At 50.1% G+C, this 13,334-nt stretch overlaps 3 protein-coding genes across 4 annotated transcripts; all 3 read left to right on the top strand.

Annotated features, from left to right (window-relative positions):
- The first annotated feature begins 136 nt into the window (after positions 1-136).
- LOC121591807 lies at positions 137-9,184 on the top strand. Its single transcript, XM_041912782.1, has 4 exons — positions 137-486; positions 554-631; positions 7,559-7,728; positions 7,799-9,184. Exons 1-4 carry the CDS (start codon positions 334-336, stop codon positions 9,042-9,044), a joined length of 1,647 nt encoding a protein of 548 aa, XP_041768716.1. The 5' UTR covers positions 137-333; the 3' UTR covers positions 9,045-9,184.
- On the top strand, positions 659-7,356 carry LOC121591806 (little elongation complex subunit 1). 2 transcript variants are annotated; one of them, XM_041912781.1, is made up of 2 exons: positions 659-3,590; positions 3,666-7,356. In XM_041912781.1, exons 1-2 carry the CDS (start codon positions 1,856-1,858, stop codon positions 6,659-6,661), a joined length of 4,731 nt encoding a protein of 1,576 aa, XP_041768715.1. In that variant the 5' UTR covers positions 659-1,855; the 3' UTR covers positions 6,662-7,356. The 2 variants fall into 2 exon arrangements, with proteins under 2 accessions (XP_041768715.1, XP_041768714.1); XM_041912780.1 differs by having other exon boundaries at positions 660-3,590; positions 3,663-7,356.
- Positions 9,185-11,727: 2,543 nt separating the features above from the next.
- Positions 11,728-12,854, top strand: LOC121591808 (farnesol dehydrogenase-like). The gene is made up of 2 exons (XM_041912783.1): positions 11,728-12,437; positions 12,502-12,854. The coding sequence occupies exons 1-2, from the start codon at positions 11,874-11,876 to the stop codon at positions 12,673-12,675; spliced, it is 738 nt and encodes a 245-aa protein (XP_041768717.1). The 5' UTR covers positions 11,728-11,873; the 3' UTR covers positions 12,676-12,854.
- The last annotated feature ends 480 nt before the right edge of the window (positions 12,855-13,334 follow it).

Genomic DNA, 13,334 nt, shown 5'->3' with positions numbered 1-13,334 from the left:
TCAATAAAACAGCTCCGTAGCATGCATAAGAAAGGAATAAAACTATTTAAAAAAATCATAACTGCACAAATTTTGATCATCTCTAACCACAGCTCACGACTATTGTCAACTTGTTTTTGCTTTCAATTTTAGCTGTGCTGTCAAGTGGAGATTCAGAAGAGTAGGCCATCATTTTGTTTACAACAACGCCGGATCGCCAATCGGATTAAGGCACAAAGTCCATCTTCGCTTTCATATTACTGAAATATCTCAAGAAAGGACGCCAATTTATCGTGTACAGCTCGTATGAATGGATAGTGTATTGATATTCACCCTGCTCCAAAATTTACACCAATGGAGAACATAACACTTGCGCCGAATTTTACCAACAGCTGTTTTTACGATGAAAACAAAAAGATCCGATTTGATCCGCCGGTGTACGAGCAGCGATACTGGGCCATTATTCATCTGCTCGAGCTGGATTACTGGAAGGATTCGTTCAAGAAGGTACTGCTGTCGCGAAGAGAGACATTCAGTCTTGATTTCAACCTTCCCTCATGTTTCAATTCCGTAGATCGTTGAGTTTGGCTGTGCCGAGATGAAATTCTTTCGACTGCTCCGTACGCTGCCAGCGGTAGAGAAAATATTAGAGGTATTTATATCATTTAGCACCTGATTATAATGTGACAGTTTTATACATAATGAATTATGCAAATATTAACGCATGGATAACGAGCTGTGTAAAGATAACAAACGCAATAGCCAAAAGGCGCAATAGGAACAAACACGGTGGAAACAGATTGAGAAACACGTTTCCAATAAGTTTTTTAAGGGCAAATAACGAGCAAGACAATTGGAATCCCAATGGCTTAAATTCGAATGACTGTGGTAAATTTGGGTTAATTATATCTCAGCAATTTTATTATGCTGTGGAATGCAGCATTTTTTTCATCTTGTGAGCAAAAATGCTTCCATAAATACATTTTCCCTTCAGCGTTGTGTCGTTTGCGCCTAGCTCCGTTTCGCAAAGGCCGATCCGTTTCCGAAGGGATCGTGCAAAACGTCAACGTGACAGTTACCGCATGCTGTCAAAACATGTGAAGTGCTGCTAGGGGGAAAGAAGAGATTCACCACCACGGATTCTCCGCTGCTTTCACTGCAAAAAATAGCTTTCGGAATGGCGATGTCGATAGAAACATCCTACCGAGCCAGTTCCGTGCAAGCGTAGCCTTCGCCCCGAAGAATGGCCGTGACAGTGCACAGCGATCCTGCACCGACAAACAGTTCGTGCCCGCCAAGGACATAGTGCGCGAAGCAAGTAGCGTGTGAATCGGAAAGAGTACCCTTCCCATCCCCTGTCTTCGACCACCACCCGTCCGCGACAAGTCATTGCACCACGGTCCCCATCCTGGTCTGCCGAGTACGCGCGCGTGTGTGAAATTGCAAGTGAATGAATGTGTAGCGGGCTGCTAGATAAAGCGCAAGCGAAAGGACACTACACGCACACACACACACCGACACAGAAGCATACCAGAACGAGAAAAAACGTGACACATTGATCCCGGCGTTTCGGTTCAGAATCTGTACCGATGTTATCGCGGACCGCTAGTGCGTTTTGCCGGTGTGTTGGTGTGTTATCCTGTGCATCATTCTTTCCACTTTCTGCCGCGAATTTCCCATTCGGAGTGCAGTGCAGCGTTGCGCATTGCTAACGATTGCATCTAGAGCCAGCGTCACTGCCCCCGTCTGCAACTACCTCAAAGTCGAAGGCGCAGGTGCGTTTGCTATCCTGTTGGTCCACACACACACACACACCCACAAACAAAAAGTGAAATTTGTATAGTTCCGGCCGCGCTGCACAACAACAACAAGCACGATGAGCGGGGACGATTTTATTTATAGCGCCATCGGGGATGATAACATGAGCGCGTTCGATCTGAACGTAATCGCCAGCACGCTAGCCAGCACGGACAAGCTGGTGCGGCAGAACAAGCAGCAGAAGGAGGAGAACGACCGGCTGCGGGAAAAGATCTCATCCCTGCGCGAATCGGCCCTGCAGCTCAAGACGCTATACGAGGCGGAGGTGGCCAAGGGGGCGCGGACCGAAGCACAGCTGGCCACTTACGTAAGCCAGTGCAAGCAGCTGGAGGAGCGTTGCCTGATCGCGGACAGCGACAAGATCAATGCCGACCTGATACTGATGGAGCGGCTGGCGGAGAAGGATCGGCAGCAGGAGGAGAAGGAACACCGGTACCAGTCGCTCATCACCGACCTGATACGGTACTTCTCGCTGCCGTGCGATCCGATCGATTCGAGCAAAAAGCGCGAGCTGAAGCAACACATGGCAACGGTGGATCTGCTCAACCTGCCGGACGACGTGAAAGCGTTCATCCAGCACGCACCGAACCATCGCAGCAGGCGACGGAAGGGACGCACCAGATCGGCTGCAATGGTGGACCAGGAGAGTCAAACTGTGCCGGTGGAGGTGCGAAATGGGTCGACCAACACGGCGGAGGAGCTGTGCCCGGAGCGACCGGAGCTGCGAGACTGCGGGACGGACGCGATGCAGCTGGAGCGTTTGGTTGAAGAGCCGCCGACGGAGCAACCGGTCAATAAAACATTCTGCGACAAAGCGACCATGCATAGCATGTCCACCATCACGAGAGCAACGTGCACGTCCGTGTTTATCAAGCGCGTCGACGTTGGCGTAAACTTCCCCGAGGTGACGCACAAATCGGTGGACGAAATCCTGCGCGAATGTGTTCCGCTGCCCCCGCTGCTACTGTCTCCGATTGCGGAAATCTTGCCGCTGTGCGAGTCAGTCGGCACACAGACGGAACCAACGGTGGAACCAACTGTAGAACCAACCGTGGAACTGGAAAGGCCATCCCTCGTAACGTGCGGTACGATGACAAATTTGAAAAACATTCGCAAGCGCATCGACTACCGAACGCCCGGCGATGGTGGGATGACACCGTTCCAGCAGCAGTACACGTCCGTCGCCGAGCAGCTGTTCGGCAAGATCAAGAAGGAAGATTATCCCGCTCCGCCGGGCTTCGGTGCGTTCGACGCGGACGACACGTTCGGCAGCATGCATCCGCACCTGTCCACCATCTGGACGTTGCTGGGGGAGAGCATCTTTATGCTGCTGAGCAGCGGACGCCGGTTCGATGGTCAGTGTTACAATATGCTCAACGAACAGCTCACCACCATACGCGACATGATAGAGGCGGACGGACGCCGAGAGTCCGAGTTTATGAGCACAATGTTTTCAAACGTGCGAGCGACGGTGGTGGCCGCCGCTGGGTATGGTAAAGAGCGAGGCACGCCTACTGTAACACCGAATGTGGCCACTGCCGCAGCTGGAGAGAGGTCTCGGGAACCGACGCCGGAGCGGAGAATCGAACGTGCGACTAGTCCGGTGGAGGACGGCAGTGGTGTTGTGGTCGTCGAGAAGGAAGTTGAGGTTGTACCACCGGCAGAGCCAACCAAAGAGATAAGCAATAGTGAGCCCGAAGTTGTCCTGGTCGAGCGGGTTACTACTGTTTCGTGCAGCTCGCCACCACCACTCCAAACCACTCGAAGTGTAAATGATGAATCGAGAATCGAAGGTAAGTTTTTAAAAAATGGAAGGAGATTCAGCGTACTGTATGCTAATTGCTGTATTCGTTTTGTACTTTCAGTAGCTCAAAGCATAGTAACTAATGGTACCGAAGCGGTATCGAAGAGCTGTAGTGAAGGGAAGGAAAATAATTCTATTAGTTTACCTTTAGCAACGTCTTCAACACCTGAAACACCATTGCTAGACGATGAGGTCGATCGGATAGCGTTGCAGCTGCAGCAGATGGAGGAAGGAGAATCCGATCTTCCTCCTCCCTTAAAGGACACCAATCAAGTATGCGCCAGCTCGCCCGTCGCTAGCGCAAATGATACTCCTCCAAAGCAAGCGACTACTACGCAGAAGGATGCGTCGGAAGTAACCTGTGTGCCTGAACTGGAGGTAGCAGCTGGCCCCTCCTCCTGCCCTGAACTACCAGATGAACTACCATTACCTACTGTACCTCGTCCGTCGACGCCGCCGTCGGTGGCGAACAGTTACTACCCGTCAAATACAACCGAAACGTTCGTTTCCCCAATTAAGGTAAAGGAAACGAACCAGCTGGTGAAGGACCAGTTTAAAACACCTACACAGCCGCCTATCAGCAAGCGAAAGCTACGCATTCGTCGCTCGGACGAAACGGCACAGTCAGGATCGGTACTACCTCACGCCTCCAAGCGGTTGCGACTTTGCTCGCCCGAACCGACCAGCGGTCGTACATCGCCCACGACCGAGTTCCTGCTGGAGGACGATTGGGATCAAAAGTTTTCCTCCATCAGGGCGGCAATGTTGGGCACGCTGACGGATGTGCATTGTAAGCCTCTGTCCCCGATTGCCGACCGGTTCGAGGAGTTTGTGGATCTGGCGAACGAAAACGATGAAGCTGCAGCCGTCGTGATAGAAGAAGAAGAAGAAGAAGAAGAAGCAGAAGTTGACACTCCAAAAGAAGCTGCTGGTGTGGATGCTGAAGTGTCGGTCCCGTCCAAAGTGGCGACAGTAACGAGCGAATGTTCGAATATTAATCGAATAGAAGAGGAATTGACAGATTCTTCCAACGAACAAAAAGACCTGGAGCCCTCGTCTGAAGGTAGTTCACCCGTTGAAAGGAGGATAGTTGAAGATAGCGAGAAAGTGGAGGAGAAATCTGTTAGTAAAGTCCAGCCGCAACAGGAAGCAGTCGCTGAAAGCATCTATGGAGGAGTTGAATCCTCCCCTACCGACCTCACGAATAACGACAGCACTGTGCCTGCAATGGAAACCACATTGGAGGAAGGAGAAGTGATGGAGGAGCAGGTGGACGATTTGGATAGTACGGGTGAGCTGCTAATCGACATAGATATGGAGTCTCTTCCGGAAGAGGCAGCCACCGTTGTGCCGCTATCGAGCAGGATCGTTCAGGACTCACCCATGTCACCGCCAGCGCACGAAACGGGTCTATCCGTTGCAACACACTGCACCTACCCGATCGGTTCCGCAACGGATTCGCCTCTCTCGCCGCACGACACGAGTCTATCCGTTGCAACGCACTGCACCTACCCGATCGGTTCCGCAATGGATTCGCCTCTCTCGCCGCCCCTTCCAAGTGACCGGGAGCCGAGCACGACCGTTCCACCGCCCCGGATACCACTGTTTCACGTGGACCTCCATCAGCAGCTACAGCAGCAGGCACACGATCGCAAAGAACCGATCTACAAATTTATCGCCCTCTACGACACCCACAAGTGGCACGAAAAGAGCCACAAGTTCACCGGCCGTACGAATGCGCAGGAAAAGCAGCTGCTGCAGAAGCTTACCGACATTCTGGCCGCCTACCTGAACAACCCGGACTGGACGGAAGCGGTCGTGAACGATACGCTAACGGCCGTGCTAGACTGCACGCACGACGTGCGGCTCATCGCGCTGACCATGCTCGAGATGGTAGCGTCCTGCGGGGACATAGCGGTGAATGTGATATGTTCACCGCCCGCTCCACCGTTGCCGCTGACACACCAGAAGCTGATACTGATAGTGCGCCATCTCGGCTACGGGCTGGCGACGCTTGAGGACGTGCTGACGCGCGAGCTGGACCGCCGGATGTTCCAGCTGAAGGGCGATACGCTGCCGGTGCCCGCACTGATCGCCCTCACGTTCCTGTACATTGGGCTGGAGGACAGCAAACCGAGTGAGACGCCCTGGAAGCGACAGTACAACGTTCGGCTGTACATCTTCAAGTGTATGTACTACTTCGGGTTTAAGTGTTTGCCGCTCGTGTACTATGTGCTGCGCGCCTTCCCATTCGCGCTGCCCAAGAAGGGCAGCCCACATTACGACAATGCGGACGCGATGATTGCCACGATACGGACGATCCTGATGAACGTGAACTATCAGGAGAGCTTTGTGGGGTCACCCGACGCGGCGCTGTTTAAAAAGCGGGAGCTGCTCTGGCTGCTGCGCAACACGTACGGCTACCAGCTGGCGAGCCCGACGTACGAAGAGCTGGTGGTGAACTTGGTCGAGAAGATTCGTGCCAACAAGCTGCGCAACGTGGCCCACTCGCTCATACTGGTGGCCAAACGGAACGGGTACGATTGGGCCCGGTTGCACATCATCCAGAAGCGGATCTATCCACTGCTGAACGATTACCTCAAGCAATACGAGCTGATGCGAGCCAGTGGTGGGGCTACCAACAGCGGCAGCCCTTCGTTGGCTGCAATCTCTGGTTGTAGTAGTAGTAACGCTGGCAGCACCAGCAGTAGCAGCAGCAGTACCTCTTTGCCGGGAAGTTTAGACGAGCGGATCGTGACGTGTATATTTACGATCGCGTCCATCATGAAGACTCAACCCTCCAGCGAGGATGCATCGCGTGTGATGCAAATTTTCACCACCATCGTGCAGCTTGCGGAAGGAAATAGCACGATACAGGAGGAAGCAATAGCGGGTCTGATCAAGTTCAGCCGGTTCGGCTTTGTGGACGTGTTCCAGCGGCTAAGCTGCTGGTGCCCGGACTATCCGATCAGCGATCGGATCAAGCTGATGCTGACGACGATGATCAACCGGAAGCCGCCCTCCTTCTGGAAGCAGCTGATGGAGAATCGTTTCGTGTGAACACAGGGGGAAGCACCCAAATTGGCTGCTGCCAAAGATGGAGAAAGGTTTCTTGGGAAGTAGGAACGAAATAGAAGATCCTCAATCACATCAAGCGTAACGGTTAAGGTGCGATTGGTTAATTTATCCTTCCTCGGAATGACCCAACACTATACAATCACGTTTTTGAGTCGTCCTTATAGCAGGGACCCAACAGGATGAACCGTTCAGTTCGGATGAAGACTATTTAACTTATTGATGAGATCTTCCCATACGACAGTGTTCCATTTTAACACTCTCTTATTTGTATCCATTTTTAATATCATTTGTTTTCCTACGCTGGCCCGCACATCGTAGCGTGTTTGCTTCCGATCAAATAGTGCACTCATGCCCCTTTTGTCTTTCCCCTCTGTCGGCCAGTTCTTAGAGGAGTTGAGATTGAATGAGATTGTGTGATCAGGGAAAGGGTGAGATGTGTATCCTGTGTAAAAAAGGTGAACTATAGTTGCATAATAAACTATTTTATTTGAATTGTACAGTAAATCTAGCCCCGGGGTATGTGAGCGCTTGTATCGATCGGCTCGTCAAGTGTCAATATCACTAACCTGATGGTCCGGAATTCTCTTTAAGTTATTAAGCAATTTTTGTATTAAAAAGTACAACATGCAGTTGTAATAAAAAAGAGAAACACGTGTGTGCCCACTATATGTATATTACTACTGTAACCATTTGTGTATATCACAACAATTTGTCTGTTATTGAGAAGAATGCAAATTATCCCAATTAACGTACATCATCGTTGTTTCTTCTCTTTGTCGTCGTGATAAAGGAAGTATTTTTTTATCGGTCTCGCCTTTATCGTGTCATTGTTCTTAAAGTGTTTTATCCATATCGTTTGCCATTTCTATCTCTCCGCAGGTCGATATCGACGAGCGACTTCTACGACAATGCAAAAACTTGGTCCAACCGCTGCTCACCGACCACTTATCGCCCCCGGTCAAACCGCTCACGGTGGAGGTATGGCGTGGCAACATTGCCGAACCGCACGAATGTCTCGAGGGCACGGACGTTGTGATAGGCATCGAAATGTAGGTAACGGGCAAAGGAGAGTCTTCGTTCTTCATTCAAAACGCTTTCAATTCCTTGTCCACTTTACAGCATTGAACATTTGCACCAGCCCGTCCTGGACAAGGTGCCGGAGAATGTGTTTGGTTTTATCCGACCAAAGGTGGCCCTTTTTTCCACTCCCAATGCCGAATATAACGTCCTGTTTGATGGTTTGTTGGCGAACGGATTCCGCCATGACGATCACAAGTTCGAGTGGACGCGAGCAGAGTTCGAGGCGTGGGCTGAATCCATCTGCCAGCGGTATCCCGATTATCGGGTCAAATATTTCGGCATCGGACCGGCCCCGGCTGGCTCGGAAGCGATTGGCTGTGTGAGCCAGCTGGCGGTATTTGTACGGCGTGATTTCATTGATGCTTTGCCACCGGTTGTCGCAACGGAACAGCGAGCGGTTGCCAACGTTTTGTCAGAGCAGCCTGCAAATGCAACAACCCTCTCAGGGCCACAGGCAGTGTACGATCCCAATATAGAGGAAGTGGTTTTAGTAAAGCCGGCACAACCTACTGAGCCCAGTGCAGAGGCTGCTGCCGGTGGTGAACCGGCCACCAGCGGCGCTGGAACAGTGGTGGAACACTGTTTCTCGATCGGTGACGATGTCGTTGCTGAAGAACGGTGGCGAGAGTATGGAGATGTTATTGACGATCTGGACCATGGTGACAGTGACGATGAGTACGGTTACGGCGACGGAGGTGCCGGTGACTATGGTGACGATGACGACGAGTTTGGGTCCGCGATCGAAATGTACATACCGGAGGAGGAAGCGCGCGCAATGCGCACAAGAAACGATAGCGGTAATTTCGAGGAAGAGGAACCGATCGAACCGGACCGTGAGTATTGGCTGATTTCGAGCGAGGTGTACCCGGTGGCACTGCCGGATGATCGGCCCCGCGAGCAGCGTATACGCGAGGCGGCCGAATATCAGGTACGACGGTTGCGCAATTTTGGCGAAGATTTCCTCGCACCCGAGCAGGATCGCTATCTCGTGCCGCTGAGTGCGGTCCACAATTGTATGGGCATGGAGGTGGCTAGTTTGGAGGAGGTGCGACAGGTGCTGATACGGGCGGAGTATCAGATTGGAGCGGATGATGTGATCGTTTTGCCGCTGGAGGATGACGACGTGGATGATGATTCCGATGAGGGACGGATTGACGATTACGGCGAGTACGAGATGGACGATCAGTATCCAGCGTGGGAGCCGGAGGAGGACGAGGCGACTGTCAAGGCTCGCCAGGGCGTGACCGGTATGACGTTGGAAGATTGTGACGAAACCTGGGACTGAATGTTGGGTGTCCGCCCCTTTGGAGCGGAGTGGGAGGGGAATATATTTCGATTTATCTTATATTTTGGGACACACGTTTATTTACCGTGAACTTCTTAAATATGAAATACAAATTATCGCGATCGTGATTGCTGTTTTCAGGGGCTGTGAAGTATAAATTACATGCAATTGATTGCTAGGCAGAAGGACCTATAATTACCGTGATAGAAACCCCTTTTGACGATGATGACAAACATTGAGGAATTAATCAAAAATTTGGCAAATAATATCCTAAAGTTTGATATGTCTATTTCGGAGTAGAATCTTATATCCATTCCTAAACCAGCTCTGAAACACTGAATCCGATTCTGAACCAACACAAGATTCGAGATGTTGATTCGAACCTACCGTAATTCCGAACGTGTTCGGTCAACTCGGTAGTACTGTGGACATGCTTGGGCGATTTAACGGCTCTTAACGACTCAGGATGCTTCCGGATAACTTCGGATGAATCCGGACATATTCGGATGCACCCGGACAACTCTGGATGAATCTTGACTACTCGCACTTATTGTAAATGATTCTAGATGACTCCGGATGATTCTGGATAACTGCGGATCAATTTCAAATAATTCCCGATGATTCTGGACAACTCAGGATGAATACGAACAACTCCAGGTGATTCCTATTATATTCCCACCAGGAATCATCCGGACTTAATAGGAGTCGCCTAAAGACAATCACAGTCATCTCCTCGATTGGAAAAGCCTCAGTTCGGGTAGTACTGGATAGTGATGGGTAGATACCAGTTTTTTTCCAGAGTCGGATCGATCGATAATCACGGAATAAGCCCCAGGAGTCTTCCGGAATCATCCGAACTCATCCGAACTCATTAGGACTCATCCGGACTTGATCGGAATTGACTGGACGCGTCCGGAATTTCGGAGTCGAATCTGGTTATGATCCTGAGTCGGATTCATATTTTGAGCGCCGGAGTCGGAGTTGATCCCCGAATCCACTCTGGATTATCTCTCACAACTACCGGAATCTGATCGTTCCGAATCTAGCAAACATTTCCTCTCAAACCTCTCCCTCTGAACGATTTTGAACGACTCCAGATGATTCTGAATAACTCTGTACGAATCTGGATGAATTGAGACAAATCCGAATGATTCTAAAACAACTCATCCCATCTCAATAGGAGTTGTCTGGAATTATTCGGAATTATGTGGAGTTGCTTGGGTTCTTTCGTATTCTTACTTACGCCACTCAAATTTAGCATTCGGCTTGCGCCGAAATTCGATCTACACGACTACGGCAAAATTTGATATATGTACGCATATCACTACTTAAGATGGCTTCAGATCTTCGGATAGCAATTACTCATGATCATGTCTGTAGTAACTTTAATTCTTCAATTTAACTTAAAAGAAGTTAACCAAGAAGTCATCAATTATTCTGCAGAAGACCACATATTGAACTGTTTCAAGAAGACCGTTGACATCATTTAACAACAAATTACGATATTATTAACCATTTCTAACGTTTTAGGTCTATGAAGAAATGGATTACTCATCTGGAATAGATGATGAAATCACACTTGCGCATGCACCGACAAGATTCTCACGCAAAGGAGCTAGTTTGTGAACTTCCTAAACAACTCTTTTCTTAGCAGCATCTCTCAAACATGGACCTCTCGCTTAGCCCGTAATCAAGAAAACCTGACCATATCACCGCAGCACCATATACCGTGAGTTTCTACTTTTATCCATCTTGTTCATTGCTTCCCTCCACCAGCACTCACCAGCAAGCGAATCTGATAAGATAAACTGTCAACTGATTATCCACAAACGTGCGATGATTGATTAGAAATACGTCCACGTGCCTTTAATAGGGTCGCTTCCAAATCCAAACGCGCCGCTTCTTATGCGCCAGGAATCGTCAAGTGGGAACAGACAGGAGGTGGGTGGGGATGCAGATGTGTGTGCGTTTTGTAGTTCCGGTAGAATCATCCACCTGTCGTCTGTTCCGCATACGCATGATGCAAACCGATGCGCGGTTACACACGGTTTGGTGGAATGTAAAGGTAACGATGTAATGATCGAGTCTATTAGCGAACGGGCGGACGGGCGGACGGGCTGGCGGCTCTCATCAAGAGCATGAGTGAGCATCTTTCCGTTTGTTGGTGATGAGGAAGAATTGTTTCCCTCAAACTTAAGGCACACACACGCACACGAGATGTCCATATCGGATGGCCTTTGTGAGAGGAAGCCGAGTCGTTTCTGTTTGCCTTCTCGCGTAATTTGTCGCGCCTGTGTGCGTCAATTATCAGTGGTGCTAAGTTCGGGTGCGTAGCTATGTTGTGAGGGTAAATAATAGAACCGCATTTACTTGATACTGTGATGTGTGATGTGTAAAGTGTAATCTGAAGAAAAACGTATTTCAAGATAACGACCAGCCGACCGCTTCAATAGCAAACAGGTTGAGTGCCACTGATCGACCTAATGCTCGTTTGCCTCCGCGTGTAAAGGTGTGTTAGAAAGCGATTGGGGCATTGGGAACGGGGCACACGACTAGCCACTCGAAATCTCGAATCCTGCATGCGCTGTTGGTTCTCCCTCTTACGTAGTTCCACGCCCCGCATTCGTACTGGCAATCTGCAAGTCATCGCAAATCGCGAAGATGATATTTCTAGTCAAAAAGCGACCAGCACGACCGTCACCCATTCAGTCGTGCGATTACCATCCATCATCGGAGGTGTGAAACCAGTGCAACATCAGCCGTGTTACTGCGTGGCCTTATTGCATAGATCGAATTGATAGAGCTTTCCTCCCAACACACGCGCTAAAGATGGACCGTTGGAACGGTAAGGTAGCGGTAGTGACGGGCGCCAGTTCCGGCATCGGTGCCGAGATTGCCAAAGATCTGGCCAAAGCCGGCATGATTACGATCGGACTGGCCCGGCGTGTCGAGCGAGTCGAACAGCTGAAGCAGCAGCTGCCGAAGGAAGCGGCCAACCGGCTTCACGCGATGAAGTGTGACGTTTCGATCGAAACGGACATCGAGCGGACGTTCCAGCGCATCGCGGACACGTACGGTGGGGTGGACGTGCTGGTAAACAATGCCGGCATAGTGCGCCAGAACAATCTGCTCGACCTCGGTACGGCGGCCGATCTGCGCGCCGTGCTGGACACGAACGTGACGGGGCTGGTACTGTGCAGCCAGTGGGCCTACAAGTCGATGGTGGACCGGAAGGTGGATGGGCATATTGTGCACATCAGCAGCATTGCCGGCCATAGTGTGCCGAACTTCCCGAAGCTTAACATCTACCCCGGTACGAAGCATGCGGTGCGCGCGATCACGGAAACGATGCGCCACGAGATGCGGGACGCTGGTACGAAGATTAAGGTGACGGTAAGTACGGCGAGAGGAGAGATTTAAATGTCCTTTTCCTCATAAATTGTATTTCTTCTTTTAGAGCGTTAGCCCTGGTGCAGTGAAGACGGAAATTCTGGACGGTGTTACTATTCCGGAAGAAATGCCAATGCTCGAGGCAGAAGACATCTCGGCGGCCGTACTGTACGCCATCGGTACACCGCCCCACGTACAGGTGCACGAGCTCATCATTAAGCCGGTTGGGGAAGCCATGTAGACATTTAAATCCATGTGTGTAAGATAAGGAAAGGTGCGTGTGGCTGTGCAAGAACAAAGCCTGCAGCGCACCAGGACAATGCCGAACGATGCATTGAATAAACTAGGCTAAAACGTTATAATCGTGGTGTAGTGAAATTGGTTTTTAAATGGCAATAGAATCGCTAGCATTGATGTTTAGGTTTGCTATCATTTGTTTGTTGTTTTTTGTACGTCACTTTGATTGGCCGGTTAAGGGGTTTGTGTAGACGAGCGAGCCGTCGAGCGGCGGTGTATTTACTGAATCAACAGTAAAGACGCTGTATCACGCGATGACAGTTGGCGTAACAATCAACACGTGTTTCGGGGTTTTGCTGAGGCAACATCTCCTGAATGTACGGCGATAACAACAATTCTGTCTGTCTACGAGGGTGAATTGTTTGGAAATAAGTTGTAGGAATAATTTCAGGGTCAATTGTAGATGGCTACGTGTCTCTTTAAATCCATTTCGTCATCAATGTGCGATCCGACAACCCGGAAAATAACATGATTCATTTCACTTCAAATGACCTTGAGCCACTATGATACGATCGATTTATGACAGAATATTATTAAATTATCTTCTTGCTTTTGATTTAGCGCTATTAACCTCCTTTTGAAACACCCCTTTACTTGTTGTTA

The sequence above is a fragment of the Anopheles merus genome, chromosome 2L (genome assembly GCF_017562075.2).
Source record: "Anopheles merus strain MAF chromosome 2L, AmerM5.1, whole genome shotgun sequence".
Taxonomy (NCBI): domain Eukaryota; kingdom Metazoa; phylum Arthropoda; class Insecta; order Diptera; family Culicidae; genus Anopheles; species Anopheles merus.
The sequence above is the reverse complement of the archived record's forward strand: the minus strand, read 5'-3'. Positions and strand labels throughout refer to the sequence as shown.